We start from the raw sequence: 26,042 nt of genomic DNA, 5'->3' as shown, positions 1-26,042 counted from the left end.
GCAGTGAAAACTATGCATCAGGAATACTGTCAAGATATATAACCATTAGAGAAAGCATGCTGAGTGTGGCAACATGGACTATAATGATATAAGGCTCCAAAATTCATTTAATATAATATACTCATCTATTTCATATTACTCATACATGCAGTATCTGTACTATACACATTGCTGGCTGGTGCTGATAAGAGGATTCTTGCAATAGAAAATATTTTTGTTCAATTTCTATCACAATAACAAGTTAAAGTTTACAAATGGTAGAGAAAAATAATACTTAAATTCACTGGTGATAACTCTGTCATGACCTTTTTGACAATTATCATTAATACCACAGATGTTTTCAGTTATGCACTGGAGTAATTTCAGAAATTATGCACTTTCTATAAATTTTAACAGATTGTGGTGGTTCTGAAATTTAGATTAAAAGTGTCAATACTTTATCTGCTAAACTATATTTCATTGTCTGTGTCTGTTAATCTAACAAAAAATTTTACTTTAAAGTAATGATCCAACAAAAAACCAAAGGTGAAATTATAAAGCAAACCTAGTTCAGAGACCTTCTTTCAAGGATGCTTTCATTCTTAAAGTGGATTATTGTTTGTGCTTGGCTGTTTTCAAATTTTGTGCAAAGCTACATGAGGGCTATCTGCACTAGCCATACCTAACTTAGCTGTGTAAGACTAGAGGGAAGGCAGCTAGTCATCACCACCCACTGCCAACTGTTGGGCTACTCTTTTACCAATGAATAGTGGGTTTGATCATCAAATTATAATGCCCCAACAGCTGAAATGGCAAGTATGTTTGGTGCAATGGGCCAAAGTGGATTATATTATCCTATGATAGATAACAACTAGTAGCTAAAGTTAAGATGGTTTAGGGAAGAATTGTTCTGTGAAGTCAATTTTGTTTTACTAATTTCTTCAAACAGTTGTAACACTTCCAAACTTGCTTCTAATAGAGACTACTGCTTATTATTGGGGTTGGAATCACTTTAGTTTTGTTGTTGTTCAAAAAAGCTTTCAAGGATGCTGTCTATGGAATTCTACAGTAAACTCTCGTTGTAACGAAGTCATAGGGACCAAAGAGAATTGTTCGTTACAAAAGAAGTTCGTTAAAAAGGATTTTTTTTTCATTCACTAGCCAAGTCTGGTAATGGTAGGCCCTATAACTGACGGCTGTTGCAGTACCGGTAATTGGATTAAAGACTCAGAAGTCACACGTGTGTAAACACTTAAAACACATTTAATGAAATTCAAAAGGACAATTAACAGCACTTGTAAAAAAAAAATGTAAAAAAAATAACATTCATAATATAGACATATGTAATTATAATGTACAGGATACAAACACCAGCAAGAACGTCTAACTGGAGTCACTTGAAATATTGCACAATGCTTTTTTTGCGAACTGCTGTCCCTCTGGCACTTGGTCACAAACGCTCCATCATGTTTAATTGAGAAATAAACTGTCCTGCGTTAGCCTGGTGTTCAAGATATCTCTGAAGTTGCAGGCACATCTCACGAGCTGCAGAATGTGTTGGGATGGGGGGTTCCTCATTGTCGTCATCTTCACTTTCACTGTCATTTTCTTGCATAACAGGCCCAGAGATAGGAACATTCTCTGATCTAGCATTTTTGAACCACAGAAGCAATGCCGCTTCTAGGTCAGAATGTTTTGCAGTTCGCATGCGTTTTCTATTGGGACAAAAGTTGTCTCGAGAAGACAATATGGCCTCTTTATTTTTCAACCATGTAGACAAAGTGTTCAGAGGCACATCAAATGCTTTTGCTATTTCTGTTTTTGTTTTAACTTTTTTTTCAACTTCTTCTATTGCTGCAATTCTAGTTTCTATTGATACAAGCTTGCGCTTCGCCATGATCAATGATTAATGATCTGTTTAATTTGACTGTGATTAGCCTTTCATAGGCCACAGCATGCAGGCTGCCCAGGCATAATCTACTTAAGCCATAATCTGAAAATTTTATATCTAAGCTAATTTTTGCTGGGAGGGCAGGTGAGTTGGGGCAGGCAGGGGTTTAAAGTGTTATTGACCATAATTGTTGTAAAAACATTGCTAGGCTAATCTACTACCCCATCTGCAGTCCGCTATTTCTCAAGTGTAAGATTTTGATGGTGGCACTAGACATTGTTGCGCGGAGACTGACTAATTACACTTGCTAGCAGCGGCGTAGCTGGTGGTCGGCAGCCAGCAGCGGTGACAATTAATTTAGGAAAGAAGAGAAAAATAAATATCTTCGTACCTGGTTCGATACAAAGGATGTAATATTGATGCTTTTCACACCCTAGGGACTATAATTATACATCGTTACAAGCCGACACTTCGATACATGCAGTTCGGTTCAAGGGGCTTTTGTTACGATGTATTTATATGGACAGTTGGCCGGACCAGTCAACAACTTCGATACAAGTGATATATTCGGTTCTACCGACTTCGAAACAATGAGAGTTTACTGTATATCATACTAGATTCTTTTGAGGAATATTTAAATCATTAATTTTCAACATGCTGGAGATGAATGATCACCTCCTAGCAGAACTGGGTAATTTAATTGATTACCCATAAAGAGCAATTACATCAATCATTTAATTCAAATTATGATTAAACTGATTGTCATGAAAATAACCAAGTAAATGAAATGAGCATTATTGTTTCTGCTAAGTCAAATAATCAACAATTAATGAAAATTATACCAGTTGTCACAAAAATTGTCAAATAATCAAAATTAGTGTTTCAAACTATTCCAATAATAAATTAATTGAAATTATCATTAAAATGACTGTCACAAAAATAAAAAACTATTCAAAAGTTAATGCTCTCCTTATTCAAATATGTATTTCCAGTAATACTTATCTCCGCCCTCACTATAGCTATAACTTGACTGCCAGGGTTTCTACCTTTATCCATCTAAGCACTGGTCTGATTTTTTCTTGCTTGCTCCAGTATCTTATATCCACTTCAGTGCCCTTGACAATACTTGTTTCATGACACTTTCCACCTATGTCAAAACACCCTCTATCCTGGTATTGTATGCAAGTATCCTATTCAATTAATGTTATCACTGACACAATCAACAGGCTCTAACTCCTGTTCTTAGTGGGGAGGAATGGTGGGAGAGTTAGAGGAGGTAAGTATTACAAAGATACATTTCTGATTTAAGAAAATGTTAACTTCCAAAACATACTTACCTGTACTTGAACTACAGCTAGAATCTCACACTGGTAAGGTGGGGGCACTGATGAGAGCATTATCCATTCAGAAAGCATCTACATAGATTATGTCACCCTAGTGGGAGAACTGTACAACCTCCAAAAAAGGTATGTTCTCCACCCACAACTTAATTCATGTACTGTGGGTGGAATTTTATATAATTTATGATCACCAGATAGGGGGGTGGAATTATCGGGCCACAATCGCTATTCCCCAAGTTGGTGGCTAGGGCAATTGGATTGCAACATATATATTCACCCACCCACCAGAGGATACCAATCTCTAGCCATAGAGTGATGTATTCTGAACTAGTGGGATCATGACAAGAAGGTAAGGAACACTGAAGTGGACAAACATAATACCCCAAGCTTGGGATGATGGGATTTTGTACAGCTTACTCAATCTGAGTAAAATAACTCATTCAGTCTGGAATTACAAACACTCATCCTTACTTCCCAATTGTGTGGACAAAATAGCCTTCATTTGCCTCTGGGATTATGGGTAGGATGTGGAAAAAATTGTGCTCAACCAAGGACCTAGGATGGGACCACCCTGAGTTTGGAATAATGAGGAAACAATAGATCCTCTTCCACGGATAATGTACAGAACATTAACATTTTCATAAATTGAAAATGTATTTCCAATAAGACTTACCCCTTTTTAACACTTATAGCTATAACTTGACCTCCAAAGATTTTTCTTTGAACTTCTAACCATTAGTCTCATTTTTCTCACTTCCTCCAGTCTTTTTATACCATCACTCAACTACCATTAGCCATAACTGCTTTGTGATACACTTCACATCAATACATCAATGTGCCTTCAATGCTGGTACTGTATATAAGTATCTTATTCAAATAATTTTATCACTTTTCCAGACTGATACTGTCCTAGTCTAACACCAGCTCTTAATGGGGAGGAAGAGTGGTAGAGTGCCAGTTGAGGTAGATATTATTGGAAATACATTTTCAATCTAGAAAATGTTAACTTCCAAACATACTTTTCACCTCTTTTTTCACTTATAGCTCAATTCTCACGTTAAAAAGATGGAAGGGCCAATTAGCGCATCATTCATAGAAACAGTACCTGCATAAATCATAGGTGTACTAAGACAAGAGTGGTGCCTAAGTGGAGTAACTAGCTAGACACACACATTCTAAATTTCTGGAATCATAATGAGAAAGTAACAACAACAAAGTGGATAAACTTTCTTCTCCACTAGAAGAAACTCAAAAGACAACACCTCAGATTTGGAGTGACAGGACCATATATGCCTTACTCAGCAAAAGGTAAAGAATGCATCTGCTATAAAATTATGAACATTCATCCTATTTCCACATCCTAGTCGACATCGAGCCTTCTACTTTCTTCCAGAATTATAAGGAGGATGTGTATTAACCAAGAACCCAGGAGAGGAGATAGCAGACCTCTTTTCCTGAGCAAGATACTGATCTGATATTGATAAAAAAAAAGGGGGGGCATGCATACTCCAAACTGGGGAAAACATCCAGGGAGCTCAAGTTTGTCTTCTTCTCCAAGAGTGGAGGAACATACACTAATATTCAGAAAGCCCCTGTCCACCACCTTAGTGACCTGAAACCAGGTGTAGCTAATAAAGACTAACACCACTAGTAGAATGTGGAGGTGTTGTACATTGGGAAGCCCTGAAAAATGGTGCAGTAAGTGAATGAAGTTCCCTAAATGTTTAAAAGCAAATTGACCCTAAATTTATTCAATCCAATGATCAGCAAAGATGGGCAGGATACTCTTTAGCTTTACTCATGGTATTCCATGATGGGCATTCCAGAACAGTATGATAATACCACCTAGTGACCAGGGTGGTCTTATGGAACAACCCAGTTCTGCAGAGCATCTTGTAACCGGTAATAATTATAGTGAAATAATGGAATTGGTATGATAAAAGCACACCTGTATGGGCAACAGTCATTACAGAGCAGGGCCCTGTGAAAACAAGGTTAGGATACCTGAAAGGTAGAAATAAAAATATTTACCCCATTGGATAAACTAGCAGAAATAGGTAATATAGTAGGAGGTAGGTTAAAAATCCTCAAATGAAAAGATGTGGTAAACAATGCGAAATAAAAGTAATGGGGAAGGTCCACGCATCAGATCAAACACTGTCCTCCACTAGTTAATTCAACCACAAGCTGCTAAGAATATAGAAATGTAACAAATCTGATTAGATACGATGCACAGAAGACTCTTGCCTTCAAAGTGAGCCAAGAATAAATGATATGGATCTATTTCCTGCCAACCTTGTCAATGTAAATGGAGCAAATAATGAGAAATCGAAACATTCCAATAAATAAACAGTCATTGTCTACCATCTCCAAAGGCATTAGTGCATGCAATCACATCTGCAGTACTCTCACAGAACATATAAAATGATTGAAATCTGATTGGTCATAAATATGAAAAACAGTGATCAGCTAAATCTGTGAAAAGGATTTACCCCCTTCTTGCCTGACAATGAATCAATAAAGATGAACTAATCTGAGGATGCAAGTAAAATGATAAAGTGCAATGCAGAATCAGTGCAAAACACTGACTGGCATTGTCTGTAGATCATCAGCAATAAAAAATAAAACTCCAGGAAAAGATAATACATAGCATAAGAATAAGGTCACAACGGGCATTGAGACAGGGCATACAGTTATGACAGAAAGTGTTCGAACCTCTGAGTACTGAGTAGTTTTTTGCTCATAACTTAAAAAGTATCACAAGTAGGCTAATAGAAGTACAGTGTATTATAAATATTATACTAACACACATCAACATAAATTTTTACGTAAATTAAATAACAAATAAACTGTTTATAAACAAATAACCAAAAATAGGAGAAGTAGAAAGTATTCGTACAGTTCAGAACTTGTGAAAAAACCGATATTCCCATAAAAATTTTGCTTAGTTTGATGAACAAACTACATTATAACATTCCAGAACTAGACACTGGGTTCATAATTATTGGAATTTAGCCAGCAAAAAATGTACTTCCGGCAATTTGGTGCCATCTCTGTCATTATTTGCTTGGTCATCAAGTCGAACAGGAAACAACTGTCCAGTGATTTAAAAAATCAAATTATTGTAAAATACAGGTCTCATGTGTCTCTTTCCTGTATTGCTACACAACTTAATGTGCCACAATCTACTGTTCAAAGCACAGTTGCCAAGTTTAAGCTTACAGGATCAACTGCTAACCTTCCTCGTTCCAGACACACCACCAAAATTCCAGAGAGAACCAAGAGGAAGGTTCTCAGAGAAGTTAGTAGGAACCCTCATTTAACACGTAACGACATACATAAACTGATAATGGAAACTGGGGTTGAAGTAAGCACCTCTACAGTTACAAACATGTTACGCTCTTCTGGGCTCAAAGCATGCCGTCCTCATAGAACTCCATATTTAAAGCCTGTTCATTTAGAAGCACGATTAAAGTATGCAAGAAAGCATATAGATAAACCCTTTACCTGTTGGAATAGTATTGTTTGGTCAGACGAGACTAAAATCGAGCTTTTCAGCCACAAAAATGTACTCTATTTCTTCCATGCAGCTTAAGCTTCGTTGGATCTTCCAGCACGACAATGACCCTTAGCACATATCGAAATATGTGCAATCCTGGTTGCAGAGGAACCATATAAGCATTTTGAAGTGGCCATCGCAATCACTTAATCTCAACCCAATTGAAAATGTTTGGCATGAATTATAGACCATGGTTCATCAGCGTCATTCGAAAAACTTGCAAGAGTTAGAAGCCTTCTGTAAAGAAGAATGGAAGAAAATACCAGAGGAGTTTTGTGAAACGATCATGGAGGGCTATGAGGAGAGATTGTGCCAAGTAATTCACATGAAATGCTACACAACTGACCATTAAAGTAGATGCACAAACACTTTCTGCCTCTCCTATGTTTGGTTATTTGTTTATAAACAGTTTATTTGTTATTCAATTTACATAAAAATTTATGTTGATATGTGTTAGTACAATATTTATAATATACTATACTCTCATTAACCTACTCATGATACTTTTTAAGTTATGAGCATAAAACCACTCGGGATGCAGAGGTATGAACACTTTCTGTTTTAACTGTATAATGTAACCATAATATATCAAACAAGTAACTAGAATGGTCCTTTGTGTCCAAAGACTCAAAGAATTTTTGTCTCTTGTATCAAATGGTTGTTCATAAAGCCATCACACAGAGAACAATTGTAAACTATGCATAGCCCTAGCTAAAGAGTTAAAAAAAGAAAAAAAGTGGATAGTGAGCTGCACCATTTCAGAATATGGCTGCCTCTACACAAACGACTAAGGGAGAAATGAAAGAGGTGGATACTTCTGAATGTTCTATAGAAGCATAAATGATGAACTAGCTGCCAATATGGTACTACCTACAGAATCTTACAACTGGTTGAAACAAATTATGTTTAAAACTTTGAGTAACATACAAATTGGATGAAAGAACTAGTTGTAATCTCATCCAGTTCTGACAGAATGCATTCACTGTCAAAGCCAAAGGGTAAGATACTGGAAAACAAATTGTTAGTAGTGGGATGTTCCAAAGAGCAGTCAACCCAACAATCATCAGTGTCTCAAAATGAGAGCAAATCCAACAGAAAACTTCATGATGCAGTATATATTCTGTTTGAAGAATCTCTGTAGATCATGACAATCTGTTAACCCATGGAACATGGCAAGTTAATAAGGTGACAGGATAGGAGTGGTCCCAAGAAGGAATCCAAGGAGATCTGGATTAAGTGCTTCCTTGACAGAAAATGCAAAATTCCACTATAGAATTATTGGAGTAAATCCTGACAGTTTTGCCCTTAACAAACCCATAATACAAGATGTTGACTTCTGGAAAGCAATGTCTAAAACACTCTGCAGGAAAGCCTTGTCATCCACACACAGATGTTGGAATTCCTTACTGTTGAGATATGTACCCCATTCCTCAAGGGAAGCAGTTGTAAAAAGATGGATTTCTGGATTTCCTAGTAGAGGAACCCATATTAGTATTGTCCCAATCTAACAATCACTTAAGATCAAAAAATGATCCTGAATAAGTAAATTGGAAAATCCAGTGAATCAATGTTTATGATCCCTCAGTTGCATAAAGACCAGTGAAAGAATCACTTGTGTGCTCATCCAAAAGGTAAGATGGATTCAAGTGATGCCCATATTCCCAAAAGAGAAACAAACCATCTGGTCAGTGGGAAAAAGAACAGATTAGTAAAAGTCAAACTTCCTGTTCCATAGCAAGGAGAAAGATGGGATTTGGTTGAGCTGACAGAGATACGACTGAAAAAGTATCCAGACTTATAACACATTTAGTTGGGGCAAGAATAGTTGTCTCAGCTCTGAGAATGAATCTGGGTGTGACATTCTGATAATAGACAAGATGGTGCCAGCAGTAACAAGTCATCCATGATGGAGGGTATAAGAAAACAGTCACATGATTTGCCAGACCCCATGTGATACTGATGTTGGTCTGAAGGTAACACCTCTGAACTGCAGTTCCTAAGCTTTGTGCAAAAAAAATTTCCTGAGAGTGATGGGATGCCACCACCATGGCAATGTACAGATAGGAAATGATTACATCTAACTTGTATATCCATAATCCTTGTAAAAAATGCCAACTTGTGAGGAGTGTATCAGTCACTTGTGAATTTTGGATATCTAGGAATTGAAATAGAGCTTAAACATTTAAAGAAATATATTTTGTTCTCATTCTGAAATAAACTGAATAAATTTATTCTGAGCTGAATATATGGTGTCCATTTAAAACACTACCACTAATTTCTACTCTGTACATGTTACCTTTACAAAATTTAACTCGTATAACAGCTAATGTGTGTCAAGCCATATCACACTTGATTCCTTGAAGATGCATTTATCTAGACAGAATAATATAGAATAGTTCAATTACTCTCTACCTATTACAATTTTGGTGACAAAGGTGAAAGGAGGCTGTGGGTATTGTGAAACCTTATTAGTAAAAATAAAAATATCGATTCAAATTTAAACTTAAATAATTTCTGAATCAAGCTATTTTCTGTTATATCACCAATGTTTTTAACAAAAACTTTAGTCTACAGCAACCCTAAATTAAGAAATCAAGATATTTTTACAGTTTTGTTGTATATACATTTTATACTTTCAGGACAAAGAATAACAATATTATGTTATAGAAGTTATTTATTTAACTAATTTCCACCAATAATTATTCTATGAATATGCCATGAATTCACTTCATGAATGATCTTAACTTTAACTGGTTTACAAAAAGAATTTACCAATGTTTGACTTCATGAACTGCACTTTTCTGCCTCCTTGTTGGTCAAGCCTGATTGTGCAAAATTTATTTTAGTTAGCTATTAAATGTGAGCTTAGGGTATATTACATGGTAGAGATGGTAGTACTTGCTTGATCATTTTTGACTGGCTATACACCAGTGTATAACACCTTAATGTTCTTGAATTGCTTGCTTGCTCCAGATAGTGGGATATCTATCATAAGTATTTATATAATGGACATAGAGTAGCTATTATGGCAATGGCAGATTACAAAGAACATTTTTTAATTAATTATAACTATTTAGCTAAACATAGGATAAAGTACTATACATCTTGAATGAGAACTTGCGAAAAATTAGTATCTCCAATAATGTTACATTTAAAGATAATTTGATTATAATTTTTACATCTTTGTACTTCTTTAGGGAAAGATGTTAAAACTAATTGGTTATGATGAAAAATTACATATCTCACTTTTTGGACTATTAATTCAATATCTTGACACCTGACAGTATTGATATAGTTTGATTTTAGTGTTCCATGTAGGTGATATACAGGCAAAAACTCATGATTTTATTGTATTATGCCTATTTTACTGTATTATTTATCACATTGCACTATTTCTGTAAAAAGAAATCACAACCAAGGCATTATCAAACACAAAGAGAATTGAACTATCTATCTTAATTTGTAACACAATGAATGAACACTTGACACTATTATAAATACAAATAACAAAATGACTTACTGTTTTCAATTGTGGGATCATAAGAGTCAACAAATTGTCCTTCAACAAACTGTATTGTCAAAGAAGATTTTCCTGTGTGAGATAATCAAATTCTAATTTAATATATTAAAAGACGACATTTACTAAACCTATTTTTCTTTAAGTTTATCATAATTTAATACAAAACTTGTAACGTTAATAAAAGTTTATCCTTTAATTTTTCAGAATTTGTGATGTCTCTAACTGAAAGTTTTGTACATACATTAGGAATATGTAAAACCTTACAATACACATTATCACTATTCAAGCTACTTAAATCAAATTATCATAGCTTACTCTTATTTGAAATTATTTATTTTAGGTAAATTGAGTACATCACTTAAATCTGAAAAATATTTTACCATTGTGGACAACTGTTTTAATTTATTATGTAACAAATACTGAACATTTACTTTTTACCACTTCCTTTATGGACAGGGGTGAACCTTACTCGGTTGATAGGCCTTCTGTAACCTTGTTTTTTTTAGTACATTTCTTAAACAATAATAGTTCACTTGAATAGTGGCAGTCATAACAGTATTATAATGCTTTTATTGATACCAGACATAATTAATAAAGATCATGACATCAGTTTTAAGAAAGTTTATCTTCCAGAAACTGCATGTTAAGTAGCTAAATCCTAAATGAAACAAAGGTTAAAAAAAGACTAATGTTTTTTTTTGTTGCTTTGAATAAGCTAACTAATATATTAACAAAAGAGCTGAACTATTAATAAAATATTTCTAGTTTATAAGAGTGTGGAATAGAAGATCCTGTTTATAAAAATAAGTCACAGAAAAATTGAAGACCATAAGTATAGGACATTACAAGTCTCTTTTAGCAAGAAAGATTAAGTTTAACTTAAATGGTTTTTATTTATTATGCAGAAAGATCTATAGATAATATAGAATTTCAATAAGAACTTCATTACAATAAAAAGGAAAACAGTGCAATTAAAATATAGTAAGTAGCAAACTCCATATAACAAGTTTTAGTTTAGTGCAAGCTTAAATTTGTTTTTATCAGAAAGGCTTCTTTAATGTGCAGTGCAAATTCCTCATCTGCTCTTTGTTCTTACAAGAGACATGCTCAACCAACTCTTTTGCTGCAATGAGTTAAGATATGGCACATTATGCTTAATGAACTGTTATTCCATAGTGTAAAACAAAATTTAAACAACTGATGGACATAGCTACTCAAGAGTCACACCTTTTGTTTAAATATAAGAAAAAGGTGTGACTATATGATTAAGTTCAATATCTATAATGACAAATATTTTTATGTGTCATCATGAGCAAAAATGGTTAAAAGGGTGTCTAAGTGATATCAAATTACTGTTGTATGAAACACAGCCATGTTTTTGATCCACTCGTAATACTTGAATATGTAATATGGCTGTGCATTACACATCTAAAAAGTATTCAAAGTTCAATGCTGAATTATAGAAAGAATTGGTATCACTGTTCTTTGATGCTTTTGTGAAAAATTGAGGATGAATGTAAAATTAAGTTTATCACAAAACCACATTTTCACTGCTCTTTTGACAGTTGCATAACTACACATTAAGCTTGGCTTACTTAACAAGAGCTTATTATTTCAACAAGAAGTGAGCTATATTAAAAAGAAATACATGCTTAATCCTTCTGCTGCATAGTTTGGATATATCCAAATAAACATTCATACCTTCTGACTGCAAAATTCATATTTGCTCCACATCTACCAAAAATGTTTCCCTCAATTGCAATATGCAGGAATATCCCATGTACTTCAAACAATTGCCAGATCCGTGTGCATGCTCTCATCTGTGTTCCACACCATGATACCTGGATGTTTATATGCATCATTACAAAACTGCCAAGTTTGCAAGAACACATACAGAATCTGTATAAAGACAGCTTCTTTATATCTTGTATATTGTTATCTAAATAATTTGTTTCATATTTTATCATGATTTTGGCCTCTTACTCACTTAGTTTTGACTATATTTATGCCATTTACTGAAGAACACTTTTCTTCTCATTTTCCTTAATGGGGACAGATAGAGTTGGGAATAATAACTTCCAAGGCTCTGAGTAGGTAATATCATTAACAGTCTTCAAGCATTGCACCTCTTTCTCTTTTACCTATTTAGGGCAAGAAATAGAGCAAGAGGGGTGTGGTTCCAGGTTGCACTTATAAGCATCATGGCCTTTAGCACCACAAGGACATACCAAAAAACCACGACATAAATGTTTTTGAGTGACCAAACCACTGAAACTGGAAATATCTGAGAGGGTTACGAATGTAAGACCACACCTTGCAGTTCAGATAACCTGCTTTGATTGTGGCAGGAGAACAAGATGATGTAAACATTAGTATCAGAACATTGGTAGGGTTCATAATTCTTTCTTTATGAGTGAAGGTTTGGCATACCGTAGTAACATCTTGGCTGGAGAAACCAGCGATGATTTTCAACTCAGGAAAGTTCTTTAAATCCCTCTCAACTGTTACTCCTCTGGAAAAATTCAAAGTCTCATGGGAAGTAACCTCAATGGGCATATCCCCAATGGTTTTTGATTTCAAGAGGAGTTTGCTATGCTGTGGTAAATACGTGTCCACCAAAATGTCTCTAGAACACAACTTCTTTACTGACTTTGGGGAGCCAGCAAGTCCTTCTAATCTCTTCTGAATGAAAAATGGAGACGTATGCACCAAGGATTTCTTAGATAAGAAATGTAGAATCAGAAATTGAGGTGTAGAATCTGGCTGTAATGTTGACTATACAATAGAGTTGTTCATGCATGGTTGTTTTCAAATGATCTGTTTTTCTTTTCTTTCAATTCTTTCATTTTTATTTATTTTGTTAGAAAGAAGGGTATCCATTTCAGTGCCCACTGACCCCACCCACCATGGATCCCTACAAGGGGAGGTACTATAGTGCCAAACAAGTACACTGCAGTAATGCCAGGGTTACGTAAAAGTACAAAATATTTTGTCTTTATGTTGGAAAATTATTTGTTTGACAAAAGTTTGAGAAATTTCTAGAGAATAAAACTTCTATCATTAAAAAAGATTTAGTAAGACGTTAAAAAATGCTTGCACAGCAACTGAAACTTTACCTGTTATTTTTTAAAGTATGTTAGTGTCAGAAATTTTTAGTATTTTGGAAGATTCTTATATAACTCATTTAAAATTTAAAGAGTTAAGGGATAATATAAAAAGTTAAAATGTCCTATTAATTTGATTTTGTTAACTGCTATGATCTTAAGTATGTTGTCAAAGTATATGCATTTTAGAAAGGATCAGTCAAATCTGTATTTAAATACTCCTCAGCATAGTTACAAAAAAAAGACACCTTCAAAATTTGTCAGCACTATCAACATAAGCAGAAAAAAGTTTGATTGAAATTTTCTACATCTACAGCCTACCATGATACATTGGGAAAAAAAAGTTCCCCTCTTTTATTAATATGGGGAAGTTGCATGGAAATTTTGTCTTGGAAGATTAAACAAAACTGATTTAAATTTGTAGCACTTACAGCAAACACTAGTTTATCAGTGAAGAATGTTATACTCCATTGCATGTATTATACTCATTTACTGCCACATAAAATACAAACACATGCAAATATGTATGATACTCATGCATAATACAAGAAAAATGAATCCTGACTTGCTATCTTTGGATGCTGCTGCCCTGTTTTATGGTGGATATTACAGACAATGTTTTAAAAATTTTGCATATAAAGATACAAAGATGAGTTCCTTTCTGAAAGCATATAATATAAAAACCCCAAATCAGTGCATCACCCACTGGGTGGTTGATCTTAATGAACTTCACAACATGGGAGCCCATGCCATCTCAAGTACAGAATACTTGTTACCAAATAAATGTGTTTGAGCTAATATTATCAAAACAGTGCTAAAGTGTTGCACTGGGGGATAGAATATAAGAGGTCAGCTGTTAAAACATAGGCATGGGTTGGGCAAGACTTTGTAGTAAGGTTAACATATCAGGTTAACCTGTATTACACTTCCAGGTAATGCTCCATCTATACTTCTCACTGTTCCATACTAATCAGATTATACTGATTCAATGTGGAACATTAGCTTAGAACTGGGGAAGTAAGGGTTAACATTTAATCTACTAGCATACACCTAGTGATGTACTTCTTTCTTGTAGAGTGGAGCCTGGGAGAGACAATATACACACATTTCCAAACCAGTCTTCTAGAAAACCTCAATACCAGACATGCAGCAAGAACAGAGGAGCTTAACACTTTCTGTACTCTCCCAATTCTTGCAGGGTTTGGTTACATAGCAGCTTGTTCAACCCTTTTTCAATGGGCTCAGTATAATAGACAGAAGTCTATTTGCACAAATTAAGTATTTACACTAACTTTTTATAGTGTTTCTTCACAAAATACAGTAGACTTACATTACTGAAAAATTACAAGTTTTTCTATACACAAAATATCAAATTCTTTAATGAAATATTTTTACTAAAGATTTACTAAAGTCTGTTTCATTACTAAATATGTTTCAAATGTTTGTTTTCGACAAGATTTTATATTTTGTTATTTTCTATACCCTAATTATATGGTGTCTGTCAACTGACTGATCTCAACTATCATAAAAAATTAGGAAATATAAATTATGCTTTTCTTCATGCTAGAACAATTACATATTACAACACAATTATTCAAATAATTAGTCTAAGTAGCTCAAGTCTCATAACACTATGTATTTATTATTTGTTTTACTATACTGACCTTCTATTTGTGCCTAACTAACATTACATACATTGCACTGATGTGGTGAATGTGCATTCATGTTACCATATCCAACAGTATGGAACTGACATATAGTCTTTAAAAAGTGGCCCTGTCTTGGCTGTGCTTTAATGGACTATTATTTGTAATATAGTCACATTTCAATTACTACAAATTATATGTGTATATAGATTATTGCTTTTTAAAAATAAATTAAACTTATTTTTCTTAAAATGTAAAATAATTCTAAAAGTAAAGCAAACATTCATCACTTCTTGCTATGACCTTTGTAATCAACCGCTGCTGGACATAGGTTACTAACCCTCTTAAAATTTTGCATGAGAATATTAACCAAAACTATTTTTTAAGTTTTATCTACAGTTGAATAACCAGTAAAAATCATAAATAACTACACTGATACCATATAATTGCACTATAATTTATTAAGCTTAGTAACTTAGATTTAAAAGAAATATGAAACTCTGAGCAGACTAAAGATGTAACTTAGCTTCATGAAATCTCAGTTGAGAAAAATGTGGTAGCCTTTTCACAAATTAAAATGGCTGAGCAAACTAGAAAGAGGACATTTTAAGCTGTTGATTGGTTATTTACATGTTGTATACTGTCTTAATAGTACATAAGGGACCATTTCAAAAAATGGAAAAGCTGAATGAAACCACCATGATTGACTCAGTGCAAAAGCTGTATCTCAGCAAAATAAAAAAATACAAGGCTCGTATTTTAAGTTCTAGCTTGTAAATATTAATATTTTGAGTCCCTAATTTGTACAAAACTATAGATTTAGCATTTTGACATCATAAACATTTAATTTTAACTAGTGCTGCATTCAACTACCACATGAATCACTAAAATCAAAATATTTATGTGTCCTTTTTAATGTTTACTTTTAAATTAAAAAATTATCTCATATATATATCAAAGTTTGAATTATAATCTACAATTTGATTCCAAACATTGATATTAACTCATAAAATAGTTGTTCAATAAATTTTTAAGTCCAAGTCAACAAATGCAATGACATCCTTTAAACCCTGATCCACTGGTTAATAAGGGTTAATGTGGTGTGTAACCTTATAACTTGGCAAGAAAAAAATCAATATCTATTATAAAACAAAGAGAGAAGAGCAGGTCTATACAAATCCTGACTGCCATGGTGACTAAGAAATGTCATTGTGGCACCTATTATTTTATCCCATTTTATTCATGTATAAGGCTGTGCTAAACAGAATTCAGATCCAGAACAGTTGTGGATTCTTAGAAGCCCAGAACTGTTTTGGATTTCTCTAAGTTCTAAGTCAAACTTTATTTCTAGTATTTTAATGGAGAACACAATGTTTTTTCAGGAATGAAGTACTAAAGTTGCACAACAGTTTACTAACTTCAAACCCCTTTCTTCTTCTTTTTCCCAATTCAACCAATCAGTACTTGTGTTTAAATTCGTGAGATCTAAAGCAGTTAGTTTAGGCAATACTGCCAATTGGTTGTTCACGTGATCATTAGCATTTAATTTTGCTGTAAAAGTAAATAAATATAGATCACATTTCCTGGTGTAAATACTGGTGAAGTTAGGTTATGTATATCAAAAGGCCTTTGCTTATTTTTGTATAGTGTTGTACTGATGAGCAGATTAGCTCTATTCTGAATCAATCTACTTGGTTTATCGATATCGCACTGATTATTATTTTACTTCAATTCACTGCACGGACCCACCTAGGTTATAGATATTTAATCCACTATTTTAATAACTGCACATATTAAAATTTAACTATGGAAAAAAATTGTATTTGCAATGGGTCATCACAAAATTATGAACTGGGCACACGATATAGTAAGAATGAGATTCGGAGAACGTGTTCGTTTCCTTCACTAGACTAGTTAGGGTTAAGAACACAACTATTAGTATTATTATTATATAAACGGTCGTAATACTCTGTATGAAATTACCATTTAAGAATCTTAAATACACTTTCCTATAACCTTAAGACACTCACCGACAGATCGAAAACCCATAATAGCAATCTTTCTTTGTCTTGGAGCCATAATTACTTTATTCTTTTTCACTAAACGTAATTTAAATATGGTAAGACCACTACACTATCATGCATCAAAAGGTAAGCCTGCCATAATAGACCTCTTCTGGTGACAAAAAGCGTTAGAAAACTTAAAAACAATAATTGAGTTTCAAAAATTAATATTAATGGTATTAATTTAGATGTCTGTTTTATTTGTATCATATAATAGCGCATAAAAGTTGACTTAAATATATAATTGCTCTTTTTATCTTTAGATAACATTTTATACGTTTAATATTCAAGTGATTGCAGACTATCTGTAACACAGTCATTAAAACTTGACCTAGAATACCTTTTTCGAATGTTTATTATAGTCAAAAGGGGAAAAACAGCTAGAATAGCTCTGTGCTTAAGTACAAACCAACTAAACCTTCCTCAGCCACTGGATTATACCCAGCAACTCTTTATCGTTCGTATAAAATATTTGTTTATCGGGTCAGTCAACAGATATTTGTCTGCTCTAGCTATAGTAAAGGTGAACTGATGACAACAACTTAATAACTCATTAAAAATTAACTATTAAAGTGAGGAGTTGAAAAAAAGACAATGAATAGGTTTAATGGAACGATTTATGTTATTTTGCTGATCCTACATCGTCTAATAAACCATTTAATAACCTTTGTGTATATACATCATGATTTCAAATGAATCAAAAATAAAAGATTAACTGGGTAAAGTTTCACTAATATACCTCAAAGCTGTTTTTCATCAGTAGGGGCTCAAAATCACGAATTACGGTTTAGAGGTTTCTATGTTCATAATGTTTAAGAGGAACTTGAATTGTTTTACCATAAGCGCTGCACACGCCTTTTGTTTGAATAGTGTATGTTCTAGCTCCTGTGTAAATAAACTTTTATTAGTGACAAACGTAATGTTCTTTCGTTCTCTCTTCACATATCTGTACAATATGTTTTATTTTGATGAGAATAATTCACTGTGAGGGACAGTTTTCTGGGGAGATTAAGCCTTCTCTAGCTTACAATCAATGCTGCCCATGTATCCTAGTCGTCCATAGACGTCATTGTTTGTGGTTATATTCTTCACTGAGATATTATATTCTTTGTCCAAAGATAAATCTACTGATATGTAGCATCAATGTAAGTACAAAGTTAGGGTTTTTCTAGACTGACTCGAACCACGGTAGTCTTTAACTGTGTGTACAATAATACTATTCAGTTAAATAATGTAAAGGTAATTGAAAAGCAGCACGGTTAAAATCTGTATCAGTAAACGAATTTTATTGAGGACTGATTTCGTATGGTTCTATTTCACATACCCGTGGTACATTTTACCGCTAGTAAATATTTAACATTTACTGTGATGGCTTTTAATATATCTCATATTTATAGTTTAAGATCTCACTCTATTCTTTTATCCATATTTTCTTAATTGAAGATGTATTGGTAGTACCTTGCCTTTGTAACCAGAAATATATTGGATCTAACAACCGAAGGTTCTGCAATTAAATAAAAGAACACTTAAACATTAAAACATACAATATTAGAAATGTTACCTATCACTGTTTAAAGAATGTGATGTTGTACCAACCTTCAGTTTTATCTGTATCTTTTTCTAAAACTTGGGAATAATCCTACTTTAGGGTGCTAGAATATCTTGGTATTAAGCTGAGAAAACTAGCACTTAATCATATTAGAGTACTCTAACATTGCATTTCCAATTGTGAAAATGTAAAGAAAATAAGAGATCGTGAATTTGATCGTCTGTAAAAATAGAGCTACTTGTTACATAATATAGAAAAAATTTTAAAGTTATGTTTTGATTGATATATTTCATCAACAATTTATTATTATTTTTGCTTATAACTATCAAATTGGTACCAAAAATTGAATATCAACGAGGAAATTGCGAATGAGGTATTCTTGCTATCTGATCGTATTTCTTCAAACATAACACTCATGAAAAATTAAAATTTAATGTACATATATTTAACACTCACTTACATAATTTACGTTTCTAGGTACACATAACAACATACCCGAGTCTCAGATTTTGTGGATATTAAAAGACTGCACATAATAGAGGTTCAAAATTACAATAGTGTGGATCCCTTTAAAGCCATGCTATTTTACGAATTGGGTACTTCAAACACATCTAATTGTAGCTGCATAGGAAACAACACAACCTCTGCCAAGCAGCAAAAGATTTTATACTTAGACACTTTAAAACAGATTATTCCAAACTGATTTAGTTACTATAGAAGCCTCGCAGTTTTGTAATTAAGATACTTCGAATCAAGTAATATATACAGCCACAAGTAAATAACCAAATACAACCTTTTTCTAACCATCTAAAAACATTAATTATCTCTCTAGCTCTTACAGTCTATTTTAATTGACTTTGATAAATGTTAATTTGAATATATATCTAAAACAAGTTTAGAATTATAACTTCTACTTGGAGAATTTTTTAACTTGCTGTGATGCTCAACATCACGGAGAAAAACGACAACTTTTGAAAATAACGGACCTTGAAAAACATGCATAAGTGGTTGAGTATATTCCGTGTACGGGAGCAATCAATATAAAAGCATAAAAACTGCCAAATTTACTATATTGTTAACAAAAGAATAGAAGTCGCAATTATTCACATAGTACTATCATTTCTTTGTGGTTGTATAATATTAATTTATTTTAATTGTTGTTAAACACAAAACTACGCAATAAGTCATCTTTGTTCTGCTAACGTGAGTATCGAAACTCGATTTTCAGTGTTACATGTTTTAAGACTTACTTTGAATGTACATTACATTGTTGTACAGGGGCGTAGATTTTTTACACCCGATGGGGGGGGATGATTTTTGCAATCACTTATGTGGACTGTTGAATTTGCAAATTGGTAATCTCTGATTACGTGAACTTGAAAGCTGTAAACATGCAGTCACAGAGTAATCTTGTTGCCACGATACTTCAAGGTTTCTATGTAGGTTTGTATAAGTGAGGTGTTGTGAACAGTTTTCAAAATGTTAATAGAATAAAGACAAATGTGTCACAAATTAACTGTCACATGAATTTATTCCTGCACACTGTACAGTATAAACGATGGCCATTATTCTTGACAAGGTTACTAATAACTTTCATTGCATGAATTACGTTTTCAAATATTAATAAAATTAGTAATTACCCTTGATAAGTTTATATCTACTAAAAACTCTTCATGTTGTTTGATAAAAATAATTAAAATGTCTTTGAGAACTCTTGAAAATTACACATCAATACAATGCAGCACATAATTATTCATACTTTCCATTGAAGTAAGATTCATTTAGTCCTTTAGTCTACATGTTCCCAAACGTAGACCTCCTTTGTGATGATCTGTTCATGAATTCTTTCATAAGCTCTTCTATATTTATCTTGTCGACCTCGTCTTTGTGAGTGTGACAAGCTGCTACATGGTTGAGGCGGCACTGAGACATAGTTGACCTTAACCACGTCTTCAACTGTCTTAATGCAGAAAAGCTGCGTTCACATTCGCAGCTGGAAACTGGACATACAAGCAAAATTTTCATGAGAAGAAACACTTTACTAAACATCTGCTGGCTTGTTTCATGCATTTTACAGTAAGCATTCTTCGCACCTTTCAGATATACTGCTTTTGTTGTTCCTTTGAACATGGACAACTGAAACTCGAGCCGTTGTGCAGAGATTTCTGGATAGAAGTTTATAACCGAGTTGTCAATCTTGCCAGATGTGATCATGTTCTCAAGTGCCAGATATTGCCTCAAGTCATTGTTGTCTGCATTAAATCTAGTGGTCAGATGTTCTATTATTGTGTCCTCAAATTCAAAATATTGGCTTCTGTAGTAATCTCTAGTTGTTGCAGAATGGTGTGCTGAGCCATCATCTGTGATCCTTCTGGGGGTCTGCAAACGCGTGGTAGTTCAATAGGCACCATATCCAGAGAAGTTACCTTTTTCTCAGCTTCATCAAATATCTTGTTGTAATTTTCCTCTGTTCGCAATACCCGCAACTGCTCAACTGTTATTGCAGATGCTTCAATCATTCCAGATACTGTCGCTGATTTTGCTTGGAATGCACGGTTTAGTTCCTCTAATACAGCTAATGGACGCTGAGCCATCAACAATCCTAAAACTGTCTTTCCTTTGTCAAATCTGTCCAGCAGACCTCGTGCTTTCACTGCTAAATCTGATTTTTCATTTGCTAATTCAGACAAAGAATCAACAATGTCACTGTTGTGATCATTAGCACATGTAACTGCAGATAGGCGGCACAACCAGCGTGTTGGACAGAGTGGGCGCATGCATTTAACTGGACCATTGTGGCTGTCTGACGATATAACATTTTCAAAGATTGTCTTATATTTGCCTGACCTCTGAAGCAAGTTCATGTACCCACTGGATAGAATCTCGAACACATTCACAAGCTTAAACTGCATGTTGCATTATTAAATTAGACTTGTGTGCTCCGCAGTGAAAAAACAAAGCTGACGGTTGCTTCTCTTTTATTTTTGCCTGGTATCCACTGTACGCACCACTCATGTTAGCGGCTCCATCATAAGTTTGTGCTTTTAATCCTGACAGTGGTAAATTGAGTCTAGTCGGCACATTAAGTATAGTCGAAGATATTGTTTTACAAGTTGTATTGGAAACACTGTACAAACCAAGAAATGTCTCATGAACGTCAAGGTTCTCATCTACGTATCGTACACATATTGCTTCCTGTTCGGCACCTGTAACATCTTGAGTGCCATCAACCATTAATGCAAAGTTTTTACTTTGCTGCACTTTGTGTGCTATATTCCTCAGTATTTGATGGCTGAACATCTCCATTATTTCATTCTGAGCCTGGGGTGATGTGATTGTGGTTTTCTTTAACAAGTAGGCCGTCAATTCAGGATCTTCCTCTTCCAGGAGCGTCGTTAACTGCAGAAAGTTCCCCTCCGTATCAGTATGTCCACGTAATGCTAAGCCTTGACGCAGTAAGAAACGTAAACTTCTAAATATTTTGGCTAGACTTCTTTTGCATTCTTCCTGCTGCTTCTTTTTTCCATCATGTAACTGGTCAGGCACTGGAGTTACATCAAGTGAACCTTCTGGAGATATAGCGAATCTGTGCTGAGAGGAGGATTGGTGTTCGTTGAATTTCTGTTTTGCCTTTTTACAGTTGCAAAAACCGGTGAATATGAAGGTATACTCCACTGGCCTCTCCAATTTCCCTGTAAAAAGGCCTCTATTTTCCTCCTTGGCATAATGAAAGCATGTGACTTTTTGAGTCTGATTGTCGAAGTGCAGCCATGGGAACTCATCAACCACTTGCCCTGGAAGTTGATATTTTGAGATTTTGCTTTCTGTTGGGGTATTAGTTGTGCGTCTGGATGATATGGCTTTCCACACTGTATCTGTGGAGTGTTAAATTTTTCATTACTGCACAAACTTGTTTCACAACTATCTGGTGGTTCATGATGTGCAATAATTGCACAAGCATTTTCAAACTCGTCCTCTGATGGACATGGTATTTCCTCTGCATGGCAAGTTTCTATTCCTTTGCTTGAGGTTGTTGGATTAACTGCATCTGCATTGTCACTTGTAGTAATTAGTAACTGGCTTGCAGAACTGTCTAATATCGGAAAGTTTCAGACGCTTGCTTGTCATAATTGGAATCTGTTTCCCAGATGACTCAACAGGCTAAAATACAGTCTTTATTGAAAAAAAACTCTAACGTACGACGAACGAAGATAGAACAGAATGGAAGTAGCACTGAACTGTACAATGTAATTAAGTCGAACGCGCGAACCTCACAATGACTACCGAGCCGACTGACCGCCTGGGCATCGCTGGGACAATAATGTGTGCTAGTTACAACACAAGTAATTGCAAGTTTCACGAAAAATACTTAAATAATCACAAATATATTATATTCCTGTTAAAGCTCATCAAAAGGCAAACACGTTGTGATATAATGTCTATAAGCACGTCTATTAAATAAAAACACCTAAACAAAAACTAGCAATACAATTCAAGTAGAGGCTTTAGGCCGTTGAAATCGCTCCTTTCGTGTTCTAATTATACAAGAAAATACAATATTTTTACTATCTATGATAAGAGAATATATTGTTCTTTTACCATAAGGCACCAGTACTTTATTAGAGGGCGGCGATAATCTGAAATTTCATGGATTAATGAGGGCCACAAACACAGGTCTTATGTGCCTTGTTGTAAAATCCAGGCTCAGACTAAAGGGAGCGGAGAGGAGTGATGTAGGGCGCGTCTGGATACGAGCGGCCCGAACCTGTCGTTAACTGTACACTAAACGTACACTATGGTCAGCGTATTCGGTAGCTGGGGAGAGTAAGGCGTTCGACAATAAACCGGCTAGACATGCATAAGAACAAATGGCGTAGGAAAACCGCACAATATACACATAAGATTGATGCAGCTACAAGCTACAATGGCCTGCCAGATCTAAATCACAGGAGTTTACGCTTGGGAGTAATATTTTCGAATTTCATGCTCTGTTCAATCTGTTGTGATGAAAATTTTACTTAATCTTACACTACGTACGAGACGTAGGTAGATTCTGTGATAGTGCTTGCAAGTATACTTAGGCCTACTGGCTGATACTTACGAACTATCGCTTAGATCGAAAGGCTTAGAAGCACGGCTGTATTAAAGATGTATATTTCGGCTACTGAAAAAAGCCTACATATAGGCCTGATTATGTAATTCGATTGGTAAGAACACGAAAATCACAAGAACAAATACACAATTTGTAGGCCTGTGATGCAATAAAACAATTTAACAGACCAAACTGTAGGAGGGATGACTGTATGCACAATCCCCCACCTAAAATGAAGGGGGAATTACCCCCCATTCCCCAAGGATCTACGGTTCTGTTCAGAGAAGAGCTACTTGGATGATATCTGAGATGGAAAGGTTGTCGTACGAGGACAGGTTAAGATCTTTGAAATTATTTTATCTTGAAAAAAAAAAAGAGTTAGAGAGAATTTTATTTAGGTATTTAAGATTGTCAAGGGAATTGGTAATGTTGATACATATTTTTATCGTATTTAATTGTGAAAATGGTCGGACTATGGGACACAAATATAGCTAAGAAAATTTTACTTTTCTAACAAGGTAGTTGGCTTTCGGAATGGGTTGTCTTCAGATGTGGTATACGCATTTAAATTAAGGGAATTTAGGAGAAGACTTGATAGATAATTGAGTGATAAGAGCTGGCTTTTCATATATTATTTTATTTTATAGTATTATAATGGATAAGACGGTGTAGATAGACCGATAGATTTCTTATTACCCTTAAATCTTGTATATATAAATGTAAATGAGCTACCTTGGGGCGGTCGTTAAGAAAAAAATTAGGATAACAAATAAACAAGTTTATACGTACATGCCTGTTACAAATCATATTATTATAGTTTGGAGCCATGTTTTAATACACTTGAACATTTCTTTTGCAATTTTGAGGTAGTATTTTTCCATGGAAAGATTAAGTTTTCCTTGGTTTAAGTGGTGATTTTCAAATTAAAATGCTGAAATGATTATACATAACCTACAAATGTATAAAGTATTGTGTTGCTCGATAACTAAGACCACCTTCAACAAAATAGTCACTGATTGAGAAATAAATGTTTCTTGATAAACTAAATGGATGATTAGTAACTTCAGTTTAGTAGAGCTTAATTTTGACAGTGCTGCAATAGGGATATGTATATATACATGAACACATGCATATATGTATTAACAAATGGGAGAACAATATGACAAAAAACAAAATACATTTTCGTTTCATATAGACTGAATTATCACGTCTGAGTTATTGGAAACACTTATCCGAATTTTAGTATAGTGTTACTTTGAGTGTCAGATATATATCAGGAAATTGAATAGTAGTTGAGTTTCGAATCGGTATCTTTTGCCAAATCGTGTATTGATGTGGATTGCAGCTGACCGATAGGTGGAAGTGTATGACGTCCTATATGGTGGCTTTGAATGAAACAGGAAGTTTTGTGATGCCAAATTCAAGACCTCTACAGTTTTATCTTCTTCGCTGTATGATGAAATTATGTGTCGCTTACCGGTGTGTATGCTGTAATGTAGCCACAGGAAATGTTTGGATAGGTGAAATGTGAAAAAACACCCACACACATTAAAAACGGGTTCTTTTGAAGGTACAGTACTTACAAACCAAGTAGAAGCTCAGCATAATTCACCATCAGTCGAATACTGGCTCAGTTGTTAATATAATACACTACTGTGTGGTTACGTTTTACGTGAGTATTATCGATGATATGAAGTATTCACTCGAATATTTAATTCTGAAATTTACGAATAATGATATATGAGAAGTATGAAACACCACTGAGTGTGACAATCAAGTGTAGAAACAATGTCACTAAAATAGATATCTTTGGCGAAGTTGATGCTTCCAGTGAACATGAATCTGAGGAACAGAGATCCTATTGACTATGCTCTCAGTGATAACAGCTCCAAAGAAACTAATTCCTCTGGTGAAGGTAAAGGACCCCAAAAGAAGAAGAGAAATTTCATGTAACATTAGCAAATGGAGAAAAAGAAAATCTTATGAACAGGTTCCTGTTCTGGTATTAAATTGTATTTCCTAGCTGATGATAGAGAAACGAAAGAAAAATGAAAAAAAAATACTTAGTGAAACTAAACGTAGGATATACGAGGAATTTTATTACTGGCATATGGTTAGCTGGTTCTAAATAAAAGAAAGTTTGGAATCGAGAACTTAATGGTAAAGAAAAGTAAAAGTTAAAAAAAGAGATGGAAAAAATTTAAAACATGTCAGCTGGAATAAAGTATTCTTGAAAATGAATGTAGTGTTCAAAAATACAAAACGTAACAATAATGTATAGCTTCTTGTTTAGGTACTG

At 34.2% G+C, this 26,042-nt stretch overlaps 1 protein-coding gene across 1 annotated transcript in view; it reads right to left on the bottom strand.

Moving 5' to 3' along the window:
• The window catches only part of LOC143249256 (GTP-binding protein Rheb homolog), a 35,102-nt gene extending 17,886 nt beyond the window's left edge, over positions 1-17,216 (bottom strand). Inside the window, exons 1-2 of the mRNA XM_076498778.1 lie at positions 17,070-17,216; positions 10,290-10,361 (exon numbers count right to left, since the gene is read on the bottom strand). Of these exons, the coding sequence (XP_076354893.1) occupies positions 10,290-10,361; positions 17,070-17,118 (121 nt within the window). The 5' untranslated portion in view covers positions 17,119-17,216. The remainder of the gene's footprint in view (positions 1-10,289; positions 10,362-17,069) is intronic.
• Between the last annotated feature and the right edge of the window lie 8,826 nt (positions 17,217-26,042).

This window comes from Tachypleus tridentatus, chromosome 4 (assembly GCF_004210375.1).
Source record: "Tachypleus tridentatus isolate NWPU-2018 chromosome 4, ASM421037v1, whole genome shotgun sequence".
Lineage (NCBI taxonomy): Eukaryota > Metazoa > Arthropoda > Merostomata > Xiphosura > Limulidae > Tachypleus > Tachypleus tridentatus.
This window is presented reverse-complemented; position numbering and strand designations above follow the sequence as displayed.